At 41.4% G+C, this 14,761-nt stretch overlaps 1 protein-coding gene across 2 annotated transcripts in view; it reads left to right on the top strand.

The window, feature by feature from the left end:
* Window positions 1–14,761, top strand: part of LOC125453943 (protein FAM117B-like) — a 222,987-nt gene that overhangs the window by 23,694 nt on the left and 184,532 nt on the right. For both annotated transcript variants that reach the window (XM_059647022.1, XM_059647023.1), the window contains exon 2: window positions 14,414–14,565. In XM_059647022.1, coding sequence (XP_059503005.1) covers window positions 14,414–14,565 — 152 coding nt within the window. The remainder of the gene's footprint in view (window positions 1–14,413; window positions 14,566–14,761) is intronic.

Raw genomic sequence — 14,761 nt, 5'->3', positions numbered from 1 at the left:
TTTGACGTTTCGGGTTGAGACCTTTTGAAAGGTCTCAACCCGAAACGTCAAACTTTCCTGCTCCTCTGATGCTGCTTGGCCTGCTGTGTTCATCCAGCTTCACACCGTGTTACCTGGGAAACTTGGCTGTTTTCATCAAGGCATTGAATGCAAGAACATGGATATTATGAAGGAACTGTATGTAATGTTGATTAGTCTACAGCTGGAGTATGGTCTGCAGTTCTAGTCACCACCGAAGAGGAAGGGTGTGATTGCATCATAGGGGATACAGATGAGATGGGCCAGGATTTTGGGTGGCCTGGAGCAACTCTGCTATCAAGAGAGATGAGATAGGCTGGGATTGTTCTCCTTCGAGCAGAGGAGATTGAGGGGTGATCTGATTGAGGTTTACAAAATTCAGACTGGTATAGACAGGATAAACGAAGAGAAACATTTCCCCTTAGTAGTAGCAAGGGTGCGACCTAATTTAGAAGGGGTTTGGAACTTAGAATTTCTTTTTTAGCTGAACAGTTGTGAGCATCTGGAACTCATTGCCGAGGAGGATGGTAAAGGTGCGAACCCTCCAAAATATATGCGAACTATTTAAGTGAACACGTGAAATGCCATAGCTTATAAAGCTATTGATCAAGTTTGGAAAGTGGGATGAGAACAGATGACTATTTAATGACTAGCATGGACAAGATCAGCTGAGGGTCTTCATCCATGCTGTAAACACTTTTTAGGACTCAATAAGAGACAAGGTTGTCCTATTTATTGTTATATGGGTTGAATCGGTGCAAAGCAGTGCACCCTGTGGTATATCAAGAGTATGGCTTTGCTCATTTGATGTTGAAGAGAAAGATGTTTTTCACTTAGTCAAGACTTCATGTCAGTTGAGCAATATAATGACTTGATGGTTGCCCTGATAACGGAGAGGATAAGTTGATGAATCGGAGCACATGTGGCAACTGACCCTGTCTGTTGGACTGTGTCCCAAAACGATGGCATGCAGTTCAGTAAGGAAGGAGTCTGAGAATTGATACATAAAACAGCTCGGAAGACATGCAGCAGAGAAGAGAGCATCATTTGGGAGCAAGGAGCATAAACAGAGTTCACTGATTTAGAGCAGGCTTTCCCAAAATGTGGATCATCTCTCCAGCAAACAAACAAGAGCTCAGTCTGATTTTTCTTCAGTTTTTTTTTTGCTTACATTGACATGACCTAATATAGTGCATTTTGTGGGCTGATAACTGATCACACCTTCCCTTCCAAGAATTTGCTCAACAGGTGAAACCTATTCTCCCATGAACTACTTCTGTACGTGTCCCAAATAATACATTGTCTTTTTGTTGGGGTCGGGTGTCACTGTGCCATGATAAAATTTAAACACTAGTTTTTAAAAAGATGTGCAAGCTTCAATCTGGACAAAGCCATAATGATTTACATTGTGAGTATGCGTTGTGCATCCCGGAATTACGAAATGTTAAGAACTATTTTGCATGAGCAGTGTAACATGCAAGTTAGTAGATTGCATTGAAACATGATTAGCATAAACTGATGGCATTTGTGATATAAGGCAAACAGCAGTGATTCTTGGCATGTTTTGAATGGGATGCTGAGTTAGGGTAGTATACTTAGAATGCGGTCGTTTTGTTAGAGATGGCTTGAGTCTTTGTAAGAGTATGCATTTTATGACTGACAGGGAAAACCCTTGAGTAACCTTATCTACTCTTTAAACATTTGTTATTTCTGTTGTGTGCTCCAGAATGGCTCTCTTGCACTTTTCAACCTCCCTGGCTTGACACAACAAAACTTAAAGCTGCATGTGAAAACCAAAATATAGTTCACTGGTTTTCAGAGATATGGTCAAGAGCCAGTCTTGAGATTTTTAAAGGAAGAGAGAAATTTTATTGCCTGTTAACCTAAAATCAAGTGGTGATGTCAAGCATATGCACAGCCACAAAGCTAAAAAGGAATAATGTCCAACACAAACGGAACATGAAAAGAATTTAGGGTTTCAAGTGCTTAATGCCTCTTTGAGGTGAAAGATTTAAAACTGAGACTGCAGTTGTTTAATTGGTGATTTGAATCATTAAAAGTAGCTGGTACTTCAATTACTTTAATTTGTGGCATTCTGATGTTTCTTTCTAATCAGTATTGTCACTGGGTACTTTCTTTTCTTGAAACAGAAGGCATTTTCTTCAAATTACGAAACCATAAAAAATAAATCTTTTGCCATAGCTTATTGAAATACTTGGCCTTCTATTTTTCAAAATTGTTTGTTTAGGTTTCCTAATTATAGGCAAGGTCCCCTCTCAAATATATAGAAATTCATATGAAGGCCTATATCAAAATAGTTGAGAGCCTTTCACATCTGATTGAGTTGATGAGTTTCAGAGCATTTAATTAAAATGCTAATTTCAATTCAGATGGGTTTGTTTGTTCCATGTTGGTTTCATGCAACTTGACTAACTTGTGGTCAGGTGATTGCTGTGATCATTTTAAGTCTGTTTTGTCCCTTTTAAATGCATTTCTGTCTATAACAGTTCCAGGTGCTAAAATCTCAGACTTCAAAAATCACTAAATCATATTTTATGATCATGGCAATAGGTTAATAGCTTGCCAAGGCATAGGAGTCAAGGATTTATTTTTGGGGAGGGGATAATAGATATAGGTTTTAAAGGAGGAGAAATTGTATCTGAGGTAAGATCTGATGTTTAGTAGTGGGTAAGTTATTGGAGACAATTTTGAAGGATAGGGTTTACTTGCGCTTGGAAAGGCAAGGACCAATTCAGGGATAGTCAACATGGCTTTGTGTCGAAAATTCTACCTCTAACTTGATTGCTTTCAATCTTTTGTCACTTCTTCAAAAAACTCAGTGGTGGATGTTGTCTCTGGATTTAAGCAAGGTGTTCAACAAGGTTCTACGTGGTAGCCTGGTTAGCAAGGTTAGATCATGTGGAATCCAGGGAGAACTAGCCATTTAGATATAAAATTGGCTTAAAGGTAGGAGACAGAAGGTGATGGTGGAGAGTTAACTATTCCGACTGGAGGCCTGTGACCAGCAGTGCTGAGTCCACTGATTTTTGTCACTTACATAAATTATTTGGATGTGAATCCAGAGGAGGTGTGGTTGGTAAGTTTGTGGATGACATCAAAATTGGTGGTGTAGTGGACAGTGAAGAAGGTGATCTCAGAGTATAATGAGACCTTGATCAGATGCGCCATGGAGTGGCAGATGGAGTTTAATTTATATAAATGAGGTTTTGCATTTTGATAAGGCAAATCAGGTCAGGACTTAGACACTTAATGGTTGAGTCCTGGGGATGGTTGCCAAGCCAAGAGACCTCGGGATGCAGGTTTGTAGTTCCTTGAAGGTGGAGTCACAAGTAGACAGGGTAGTGAAGGAGGTGATTGGTCAGTGTGTTGAGCATAGCATTTGGGATGTCATGTTGTCAAGGATACTTTTTCAACCACTTTTGGAATACTACATTCAATTCCGGTGTCCCTACTATGGGAAAGACGTTGTTAAACTGAATTTTTTTCTGAACCCTTGTGAGGATGTTGCTGGGCTTGGAGGGTTTGAATTAGAAGGAGAGGCTGAATAGGCTGGGACAATTTTCTCTGGAGTTTTGGGGGCTGAGAGGGGGCCTTATAGAGGTTGATTAGAATCCTGAGGGACATGAATATGGTGAATAGCCAAGGTCATTTTCCCAAGAATGGGGAAGTCCAGAATGAAGGGATATAGGCTTAAGGTGAGAGGGGAGAGATTTAGGAGGGACCTAAAGGAGGTGGTGTGTGTGTGTGTGTGTGTGTGTGTGTGTGTGGAATAAGCTGCTAGATGAACTGGTGGAGGCAAGTGCAACTACAACATTTAACAGACATCTGGATGGATATACAAATAGGAAGGGTTTAGAAGAATATTGGCCAAATGCTGGCAAGTGGATTAGACTGATTCAAGATATCTGATCAGCACTGATGAGTTGGATTGTAGAGGAGCCTGTTCTGTTCAGGTCAATGACTCGACCAACATTTTGATTTATGCCAGCTAAGTAGAAACTTAAATAGTCAGCATTTCACCATGAATTGAGTTTGGATAGACTTCTGATTAGAGTGGAGGCAAGTCATCCTTCCAAGAAATTGCGTAAGATAAGACCAATCATTTCTCTTTTGCCAACTTCACACAATGCAGCTGGTGGTATTCTGATGCATTACTCCTTTTAATCTTGTAGGTGGTAAAAGATCATAAGTTTGGACAGCACTGTTGAAGGAAACTTAGTAGTTGCATGTGTTGCTGCCATGCTGTACTGGTTGATGTTAAAGGTACTGAATGTAAAAGGTAATGGGTGAGGTAGTGGTCAAATGAACTGCTTTGACTTGAATGATAACTCTCTTGAATGTTGTTGGAGATGATCTAATTTAGACAAGTTGCAGTGTGCCCTCTCATCTGCATTCAAAGATCCAAATTTGAGCTGAGCCCAGAAGAAGTGCACAAGTCCATGACAAGAAACTTGGTTAAGGGAATCTTTAAAAGGTTGAGGCGGAGTGGGAAGTGATTCCAGAGCCTGCGTCATTGTGTTCAGCCATCAGCAATTTAAAATTGGCTGTAAACTGCCTACAATGCATGTTTTCAGTCTTGATTTTTACAAGGAAACTAATTGCAGTTTCAGAGATAATGGGAACTGCAGATGCTGGAGATTCCAAGATAATAAAATGTGAGGCTGGATGAACACAGCAGGCCAAGCAGCATCTCAGGAGCACAAAAGCTGACGTTTCGGGCCTAGACCCTTCACCTGTTTTTCTTGTTCAATAGTTAGTCCTGATTGACTGACTGCCCCAGAAGCAAATCTGGGAAATTACTACAGAAGCCCAGCAATTTCTGAGAATTCTTTCTGATGCATAAGACTGAAGCCTTTTGGTTTAGCTTTTTTTTGCCTGCACTGGAAAATTTTGAAGGGGAATGTCTGTGTCTGTCTTCGCCTGTTAAGACTTGAATGCTGTCTAGAAATGTTGATGAGATTAACTTCATACTTGTTCACCCTGCTTGGATGTGATATGGCAAGACCGTTAATTAGAAGGGGCATGCTGGTTTGGATATTTGCATTTTATGGCAACTTTGTCTGTTGTGAAGTTTAACCGAGGACTGCAGCTGCAGTAAGAATTTTTTTTACCGTAATTTTTATTTTGGTGTTCAAGATCTCATCATTGCATCAACTGATTATAAGGTAATAGATTCATGTAGTAACAATACCTTCTATATTTGTATAGATGTATGTGGTATTTGAAATCTTAATGAAAAGCATTTACCTCTACTGTCAATAATTACCAACCCTTAGTTGTCATTCTGAAGTTGAACACACCAGGAAGGCCTTAATTTCTGAAGTATCACCATATTTAAGACTACAGTCAGAAATTGATAAAACTTCTTTCAAATAACTGGAAAAATACGAAAGCCTTACTCAAGATTTTTGAAGTCATGTCTAATGCATTTTTTTTATACATTCGTACAGTTGACCTATTGGGTCAGTACCCTGGAATTCTCAAACTAATATCCTTCGAGAAACTCAACGTTCAAGGCAACCCACCAGCTTCTCTCGGGATGAGCATGACTGCAGCCACACCGATGTCATCCACATCACCTAAGAATATTTAGTCCGATACATCTGTTCTACTATTCAGTGCGATCACGTGATCTACAACCTCAGAGATGTGCTCGATTTGCTCCCCATCACTTTGCACCTTGGGCTAATAAAAATGTGTGGTACGCTGCTTTAAATTCAAGAATGGACCTGAGCGTAAACTGACAGTTGCAGAAAATGTTCCAAACGTCTCCCACTACACCCTGACCTGAGTTTCCATACTGCCGTAGGTCTAGTTGTCTTCAATTATGCAAACCATAGGAAAATCTTCAAATATCAGAAATTTGTATCTGCATGAGGTTTACATCAAATCACACCTTTAATATTACAAATTACAGGAATGGCAACTAAGCACTCAAAGTACAGACGGGCGGCAAGCAAATTGATCCTCCAAATGACCTTGAAAATTTGATCACGGATGATTGGAGTAAAACTTTGTGTGTGTGTGTGTGTGTGTGTGTGTGTGTACATACATCCATCCACATACTCTGTCTGATTCTCTCCCTCACCTGGTCGATGTGTGCCCCCAACCCCCTCGTTTGTGTGCGCACCCTCTCCTCCCTCCTTTGGTGGCACATGCCCCTCCGTGTGTGCATGTTGCCCTCACCTCCATGCAGGTTTGTTCCCTTCCCTATGCACCTCCTCTCCCTTCTTCACCCCCCTCCCCCACACAGTGTGTGTGTGGATCCTCTCCCCACGCGCGTGTTTCACCTCCCCACCCTGTCTCTCTCTCCCCCTTTGTATGTATGCTCCCCCTTCCCTCCCCCCCCCTTCCCTTCCCTTCCCTTCCACCCTCCCCTCCCCCCCCACCACCACCTCTGCTGAAGATCTTCTATCTTGCTACTAAGGTGAGAGAAAGAAAATCACAAAAGGTAGGTGGGGCAATTTTGTGTGTGGAATGAACTTTGAGAAAATGATGGAAGTGGGTATAGTCACAACGTTTAAAAGCCATTTGGATAAGTACATGAAAAGATAATGTTTTGTGGGATGTGGGCCAATTGCAGGCAGGTAGAACATGTTTACTTTGGAAGTATGGTTGGCATAGATGGATTGAAGGATCTGTTTCCATGCTGTATGACTCTGACTCTATATGGGGAGAAATATACTGGATGCTGCTACTTCAAATTAACACATTAATTTGAATAATGAAACAAATGTGCAATTTTTTGTTCAATAGTTTGAGGTTAAAAACTGTTGGAAATGAAGCTCAATGCACATAGCCAGGCAAGGAGAACAATTCAAAAGTGTGAGTTTACTATTCAAACTTTTCTTCGTTCAAGCTGGCTGTAATCACTGAGGATGGAGAAAATCTATTGACTGACATGCTGTCCTCTTGATGTTGTCATGCAGGTAACCTGCAGGCAAATTTTTGGAAAAGTTCACTTACGCTCTATTTTAATCAAATGGACCTATTCAGAGACTTGGGGAAGGATATAAAGGGACAAGAAAATGAAACATGATCTCAGTGACCTGAAAATAGGAAGTAGTCAAGTATTCTTTTTAGATAACTAACAAGGTGTAGAGCTGGAAGAACACAGCAGGCTAGGCAGCATCAGAAGAGCAGGAAAGCTGACGTTTCGGGTCTAGACTCTTCTTCAGATAAGGGGGAGAGGAAGGAGACTTGGAAATAAATGGAGAGAAGGGGAGGCAATGGTGGAAGGTGGGCCAAGGAGGTGGGAATGGAGCCAATTAAGGTGAGTGTAGGTAGGGAGTTAGGATGGGGTTGGTCAGTCGGGAGGAAAGATGGACAGGTCAGGGAGTCGGGGATGAGGCTGGTAGGTAGGAAGTGGGAGTAGGAGTTGGTCAGTGACGTAGGAGGAGTGGATAGGTGGAAGAAAAGACTGATAGGCCGAGGAGGCAGGGACAGTCTGGGCTGGTCTTGGAATGAGGTTGGGGTGGAGAGATTTTGAAGCTTGTAAAGTCCACATTGAGACCATTGGGCTGCAGGATTTGCAAGCAAAATATGAGGTATTGATATGAATAATGATAGTCATGTCTGAACCAAAAGATAGATTTTAATGGAATTTTACACTTCATATTACACTTTTACATTTTACACTTAACACTTCATTTTTTTATGTCCGTTTCAGCCAAGTAAAGCAGTATTGGAATAAAATGTTGTATTTCAGAGGCCAAACCTCTCCTGAATCAAAATGTTTAGAGTAGAATCACAGAACCCCTGCAGTGTGGAAAGGCTTATCTTGCTCATCAAGACTCTGTTGACCATCTGAAGAGCATCCCACCCAGACCCAGTTCTCTAAGCTGGCCCTGAACTCTGTATTTCCCTTGGCTCATCTTGCTCATCATTGGACACTCCAGATAATTTAACATGGTCAACCCACCTAACCTGTGCATCTTTGGATTGTGGGAGGAAACCGAAGTACCCGAAGGAAACTCATATAGACACAGAAGAATGTACGACCTCTACACAGTGACCCGAGGCTGGAATCAAATCTTGTTCCCTGGTGCTGTAGTCAAAATGTTTCTGCAAGAGTAGGTGGGAGGTTAGTGTGGACTTGATAGGCTGAATGGCCTGCTTCCATGCACTAGGAGTTCTACGATTCTCTAATAGAAATCTGCCAGTTATTAGCTGGAAGGAATATGATGATACAGTTCAAAATTCTGTTTCCTCCTAACAGAATCTCTGAGAAATATGGATGCTGTTAGAACAAACAGGTTTTCAAATATCTCAATTATAACTTTGCAGAATAATTGGAAACCTTAAACATGGAATGCAAAATGATTCAATGAGTTGGATTGTTTTAAAATTATTTACTTAGAATGTGGGCACTGTTGGCAAGATCCTGAAATATTACATATTTGTTTCTGCCATTGAGAAAGTGGTGATGACATTTCTCTTTGAATCGCTTAAGTTTGTTTGGAGTAGTTGCTTCCAATCTGCTGTTAGGATTTTGACAAATTTGTAAGAGGCAGTATAATTTGAGATGACTTCTCTTGTATGGATTTACAAAAATAAACAGACCCCTTGGCTTGATAGAATTAATGTAGAGTGTACAGTAAAGTCATTGGACCCCAGCTGGAATGCCGTGGAATGCCGGCACCTCACTTGAGATAGAATGTCAGGTCCTTGAGTTGTGGAGGAGATCTGCGATGTGGGACGAGCAGTGCAGAACTTTGTATGCAGAGAAACTGGAGAAACCAGCTGTTCTAAGAAGATGAATGTTTAAGAGGAGATTTCTTGGTGATTTTTAAAAAATGGATTGTGAATGGATTTGACAGTTATGAGGTAGGAGTCGTTCCAGTGGCTGTGCAGTTGGCAGCTGGATTTATTTTTAGATTCCCTACAGTGTGGAAACAGGCGCTTCAGCCCAACAAGTCCACACCGCCCCTTGAAGCATCCCCCTATAACGCACATACCTCTCTGGAGAACCAAGAAATATGAAGGTGCCAACTGCTTGCGTTGTTACTGAGTAGACCACATGGAGACCAAGCAACAGTAAGAATGTGCAAAAGGGGAGGCAGTAAGCCTTGTAGTATTATTGCTAGACTGTTAATCCAGAAAAACAGCTAATGTTCTTTGGATCTGGGTTCGAATCACACCATGCTAGATGGTGGAATTTGAATTCAATAAAAAAAATCTAGAATTAAGAATCCACTGATGACCATGAAACCATTGCTGATTGGTTTTTACGACAATTTGGCTCACCAGTGTCATTCAGGGATAGAAATCTGCCATCGTTACCTGGCCTGGCCTACGTGTGACTCCCAGATGGACTGCAAAATAGTTGACTTTGAATTGCTGTCTGGCCATTCAAGGTTAGGAAATGAATGGTGACCCAGCTAGGGGCACCCACAATCCTATAAGTGAATAATGAAACAAAAATCCTGTGTGTCTCACCCACCTGCCTCAAAGACGACCTGTGACAAACTGTGTGCTTCCAAGATTCGACTGTTGTCTTGAGCTAATTTAATGACAACTTCCACAGCCTCTCGGGTAAAGAATTCCAAACAATCACTTTTTCTCTCCTGAAACGAAGAGGTTGCTTTTCATCTTAGTCTCAAGGCAAGTCACTTAGGATATATGTCCCCTGGCTTTGCTTCCACTCTTCTTAACCCTACAAGAATTTTCAAAGTTTCTGAGATCATCCTTCATATTTATGAACTCCGGACAAATTGGGCCCAGTCTCTTCAGTCTCTCCTCTTAGGATAATCCTCGGAATCAGCCTGGTGGATCTCATGCTGCGTGCATCCTATGGCAAGTATAACCAGCCTTAAAGCATAGGAACCAGAACTCCATACAATACGCAAGATGTGGTTTTGCCAAGCAGTACATAATTAAAGCAAAATTTCTTAGTTCCTGTACTCAAGCCATTATTATAGCAAAAAAAGACCCAATATACCATTTGCACTCTGACTTGCATTACATGCAGACTTTCAGGGATTTGATTAAGGACTCGGAGGTCACTTTTTGAAATCTCACTCCATTCAGGAAATACTCTGTGCCTTTGTTCCACTTAGCAAAGTGGACAACCTCACACTTAGTCACATTGTCATCCATTTGCCATGCTCTTGCCCACTCATTCAACGTACTGAAGTTCCTTCAGAGCCTCTTTGAGTCCTCCTCGTAACTCATTACCTTCAACTAGTTTTTGTAGCATCTGCAAACTTGGAAAGATTCCAATTAGCCCTCACTCCCATACCTTTGGTAAATTATTGAACTTCTGTGGTCCAAACACTGTTCTGTGTGTGCCCCACTGGTCGGAGCCTACTAACCTGAGAATGATTCATTTATTCCTGGTGTCTGCTCTCTGTCTGTGAACCAGTCCTTAATCCATGCTTGTATATTATCACCAATCCCAGAATAGAACAAAGAACAACAAATACAGTACAGGAACAGGGCCCTTTAGCCCTCCAAGCCTGCGCTGATACGGGGCGGCATGGCGGCTCAGTGGTTAGCACTGCAGCCTCACAGTATTTTTTGTGTGGAAAAATGTGCCTTGCACATCTCTTTTGAATGCCTCCTCCCCCCCACACCGACAACCAAATACTGCTGTCCTGTTAGGTTGCCCCTCAACTTGGTGCATTCCATTGAAAACCAACTCAGTCTATCCCACCTTTCTACATGGCTAAAGTCCCCCCGACCAGGCAATATCCTAGTAAACCTTTTCTGTACCACCTTCAAAGCATCCACATCCTTCTGGTAGTGTGATGACCAAAACTGTGCCCAATATTCCAAGTATGCTCAGTGCCCCTTCCAATGAAGCGAGCATGGAATAGGGCTTTTTTTTTTACTACCTTATCTACCTGTGCTGCCAATAATCTATGGACCTGCATGCCAATACTCCTAAGAGTTTTGCCATTTGCTGTATAATTTCCACCTGTACTTGACCTTCCACATGCATCACCTCACATTTGTCTGGGTTAACCTCCAAATCTGCCACTTTTCTGCCCATGCCTTCAACTGATCTATATCCTGCTGTCTTGTCTGACAGTCCTCTTCATTGTACGCAACTCCCATCAAGCTTTGTATCATCCGCAAACATACTAATTGGACGAGCTATGTTTTCCTCCACATCACATAGGATCACAAACAGCAGAGGTGCCAGCACTGATCCCTGTCGAACAGTAATAATTGTAGTTCTCCTTTCCAAAAAGCAGCCTTCCATTGCTACCATCTTTTTCCTATCACTGAGCCAGTTCTGTATTCATCGTGGCAGTTCACTGATACCATATGACTTCACCATTTGTACCAGTCTGCCATGAGGGACCTCAAAAGCTTCCATGTGACAGCATCAACTGCTTTTCCCTCCTCGAGCATCTTCATTTCCACCTCAAGAAAGTTGAATAAGTTAGTGAGGCATGGCCTCCCTTGTACAAAACCGTACTGTCTATTGTCAATGAGTCCGTTTGCTTCTAAATGTATACAGACTTCATCCCTGAGAATCTTTTCCAGTAATTTCCCTGCCACTGACATGAGACTTCTTAAACAATGAGACAATGTTGGTGATTCTCCAGTCTTCTGAGACCTCATCTGTGGCCGAAGAGGGTACAAAGATGTCTCTCAGTGTTCCAGCAATTTTGTTTTCTTGCCTCCCTTCAGGACCTGGGGACTTAACTGCTTGAATACTTTGTAAGATGCACATCTCTTCCTTTTTAGTAGCAACTTGGTTTAGAATTTGACACTCCCTTTCCTGAGATCATCCTTCACCAACTCCTCTTTTGTGAATACCGACACAAAATACTCGTTTAGAAGATAATGAAATGTGAGGCTGGATGAACACAGCAGGCCCAGCAGCATCTCAGGAGCACAAAAGCTGACATTTCGGGTCTAGACCCTCTCTGATGATGGGTCTAGGCCTGAAACGTCAGCTTTTGTGCTGCTGGGCCTGCTGTGTTCATCCAGCCTCACATTTCATTATCTTGGATTCTCCAGCATCTGCAGTTCCCATTATCACTGATACTCGTTTAGAACCTCACTTACCTCTTCTGGCTCCACACACAGATTCCCTTCATGTATATACATAATATACTTCCTTTTTGTTTAGTTAATCCTTTCTGTGGCACGTTATTAAAAGCTTTCCTAAGATCTCAATACACAATCTCTACTCAGTCTCCCCTTATCAACTCTTCTGGTAATATTAAGAAAAAGCCAAATCAGATTTGTCCAACATAATTTGTCCTTTGAAAAACTGTCTTGACCTATGTCCAGTCAGGCAATCATTGTCTAAATATCCAGTAATCATACTATTTATAATAGATTCTAATTATTTCCTTACTGCTGAAATCCAACTAATAGGTCTGTAGTTCACTTTTTTTCTCACCTCATCCTTTCTTTCAACAATGAGGTTACGTTTGCAGCTGTTCAGCATGGAGACACTATTGCAAAATGAATGAAATGTTGAAAGAAGATAATCCATGTATTTACTATCGCCACAGTCCTCTCTTTGAATACACTAGGATGAAGGTCATTGAGCCCTGGCGTTTTGCTAACTTTCAGTCTTATTTATTTCTATATTATGATTCAATGCCGTTTATTTTCAGTTCCACACATTGAGTAGACCCTTGATTCTTTAGTATTTCAGGGAGAACAGACTCAAGCACTTGCTTAGCTTTTCTGAGATAACAAGATGTAGAGCTGGATGAACACAGCAGGCCAAGCAGCATCAGAGGAGCAGGAAGGCTGACATTTTGGTCCTGTTGTGTTCATCCAGCTTGACAACTTGTTATCTCAGATTCTGCAGCGTCTGCTGTTCCTACTATCTCTGCTTAGCTTTTCTGCTATTTCTCTCTCTTGAGATGGGCCAAAGGCGGCGACCCTTTGCCGTGGAGCTCTGAATCTATGGCTGTCTTTTCTATTAGAAAATATCCTGACTCTATGTGTGATGGATCCATTTTATAGCTTTGTTTTCTTTTTTGTAATCTACCTTTCTGTTTCGTGTTATTTAACATTTATGTTCCCTCACCATTAATTGGCTGAAACCATTGGCATTGTGCATAGAAAAATAGATGTATATGTTGTGGATTTGAGAATTGAAAAAAATTGCCAGCATTACCACAGAAATTGAAAGGCCCTGCTGATGCTGGAATTCTGAAGTAAGAATTGGAAATGATCAAAGTATTCAGCAGGATATGTAACATGTCAGAAGAGGAAGTGTTAGTTTTTCTGGTTCACGAGTGTTCTGTCCAATACTTGGGTCTTGCCTTCAAAGATGCATTCACCCAACATTCCCTTAGAAAGCAGCAAAAAAACTGAATTTATTTCTTTGCCTTATTATTGAACTAAATAATGTTTGTTTGGTCAGCCATTTGCTATAGACTACCAAATAGTGAGGAAGAAATAGTAATTTGTTTATGCAGTATGGGTGTTGCAAAGCTAATGGTTATCACTGACCTTCAAGTTACCTTGAAAAATGTTGTCTTGAACTTCTGCAGACCATGTGTAGTTGCAGGATTTTGACCCAGTGAAAGCCAAGGAGAGGCGGTATCATTCCAAAAAAAAGGGATTGAAGAGCAAGTGGTATATGGTTATGTTCACTAGTGTTCTTGTCCTCCTTGGTGGTTAGAGAAATTTGGTGATTCTAATGCTGTCAAGACGTTGCATCATCTTGGAGATGGTTTGGCACCTGTGTGACAATAATGCTAACTTGCCGCGTATTATTTCAAGACTGGACATTGTCCAGATACGTGCAGGATAGGCTACTTAAGTCAAGTTAAGGTCAAGTTCAAATGTATTAACACTGCCATTATGGAGGAGTATTCTGACTGCAACTTAAATGATTGGGCTGAGGACACAGCCCTGAGGAGCACTTGAAATTATATCATGGAGCTGACTTGAGCTTTCGTCTACCTTGGCCTTAAGCTTATCAATTTCCACCCAAGGTAATAGCTCTATTATGGTCAAAATAGAACCAAATATTACCTTCAACGGGAAGCTGGTAGTATCTAAATAAGCCAGAGCTCTCAGTCCTGTTCAGTGATCCTCATAGGAATTGCTCATATCTGGATCAGGCTTTGGTGTGATATTCTTCGTCCAATAGCCTGCTGCCATGAGTGCAGGTCTCTCAGTTAAGTAATAGTCACTATGCTGACTACAGGAGACTAGGCTACTTGGAATGGCTGCCTTGAGGGATTTATGCTCTTTGGTTTGGAATTGCGTCTAAAATAAGTGAATGGAAAGGATCATCAGAACCATGGGAGTGCCTTGATGAAATTCTTCAGAGTTGCAGTCTCACTATTTTTATACACTTCATTTTGTCTGCAAAAATGTATGTCAAGATTGAATTACTTTGATCCTGGATTATGAAAAGCTAATGTGAGTGTTTCCTTCATTTCAGTTGACAGATCTCGTCAGTCTCTGGTGAGCCCTTCCAGTAATATCCGCCGAACATCATCATTGGATACACTTGCAGCTCCCTACCTCACTGGTCAGTGGCCACGCGATGTGCACAGCCATTCTGCTCCTTGCGTGAGAGATAAAGCTACTCAGGTATGTCAAGTGGAATTAATTTACTTGGACTGTGATTTGTTCCTAGCTGATTATGTGGAACCTGGAGATGGTTAGACCTTCAGCCAGTTCTGTCAGGAAGTTGGCTAGTGACTGATTTGTGCATTGGCTTCACTTTGTATGAACTGACACCCTTCGTTGACAAATAAAAATCAATCCTAGACTTAGACTTTGTTAG

Source organism: Stegostoma tigrinum, chromosome 7, assembly GCF_030684315.1.
Source record: "Stegostoma tigrinum isolate sSteTig4 chromosome 7, sSteTig4.hap1, whole genome shotgun sequence".
Lineage (NCBI taxonomy): Eukaryota > Metazoa > Chordata > Chondrichthyes > Orectolobiformes > Stegostomatidae > Stegostoma > Stegostoma tigrinum.
Note: the sequence above shows the minus strand (reverse complement) of the source record. Positions and strands in the feature narration are given on the sequence as shown.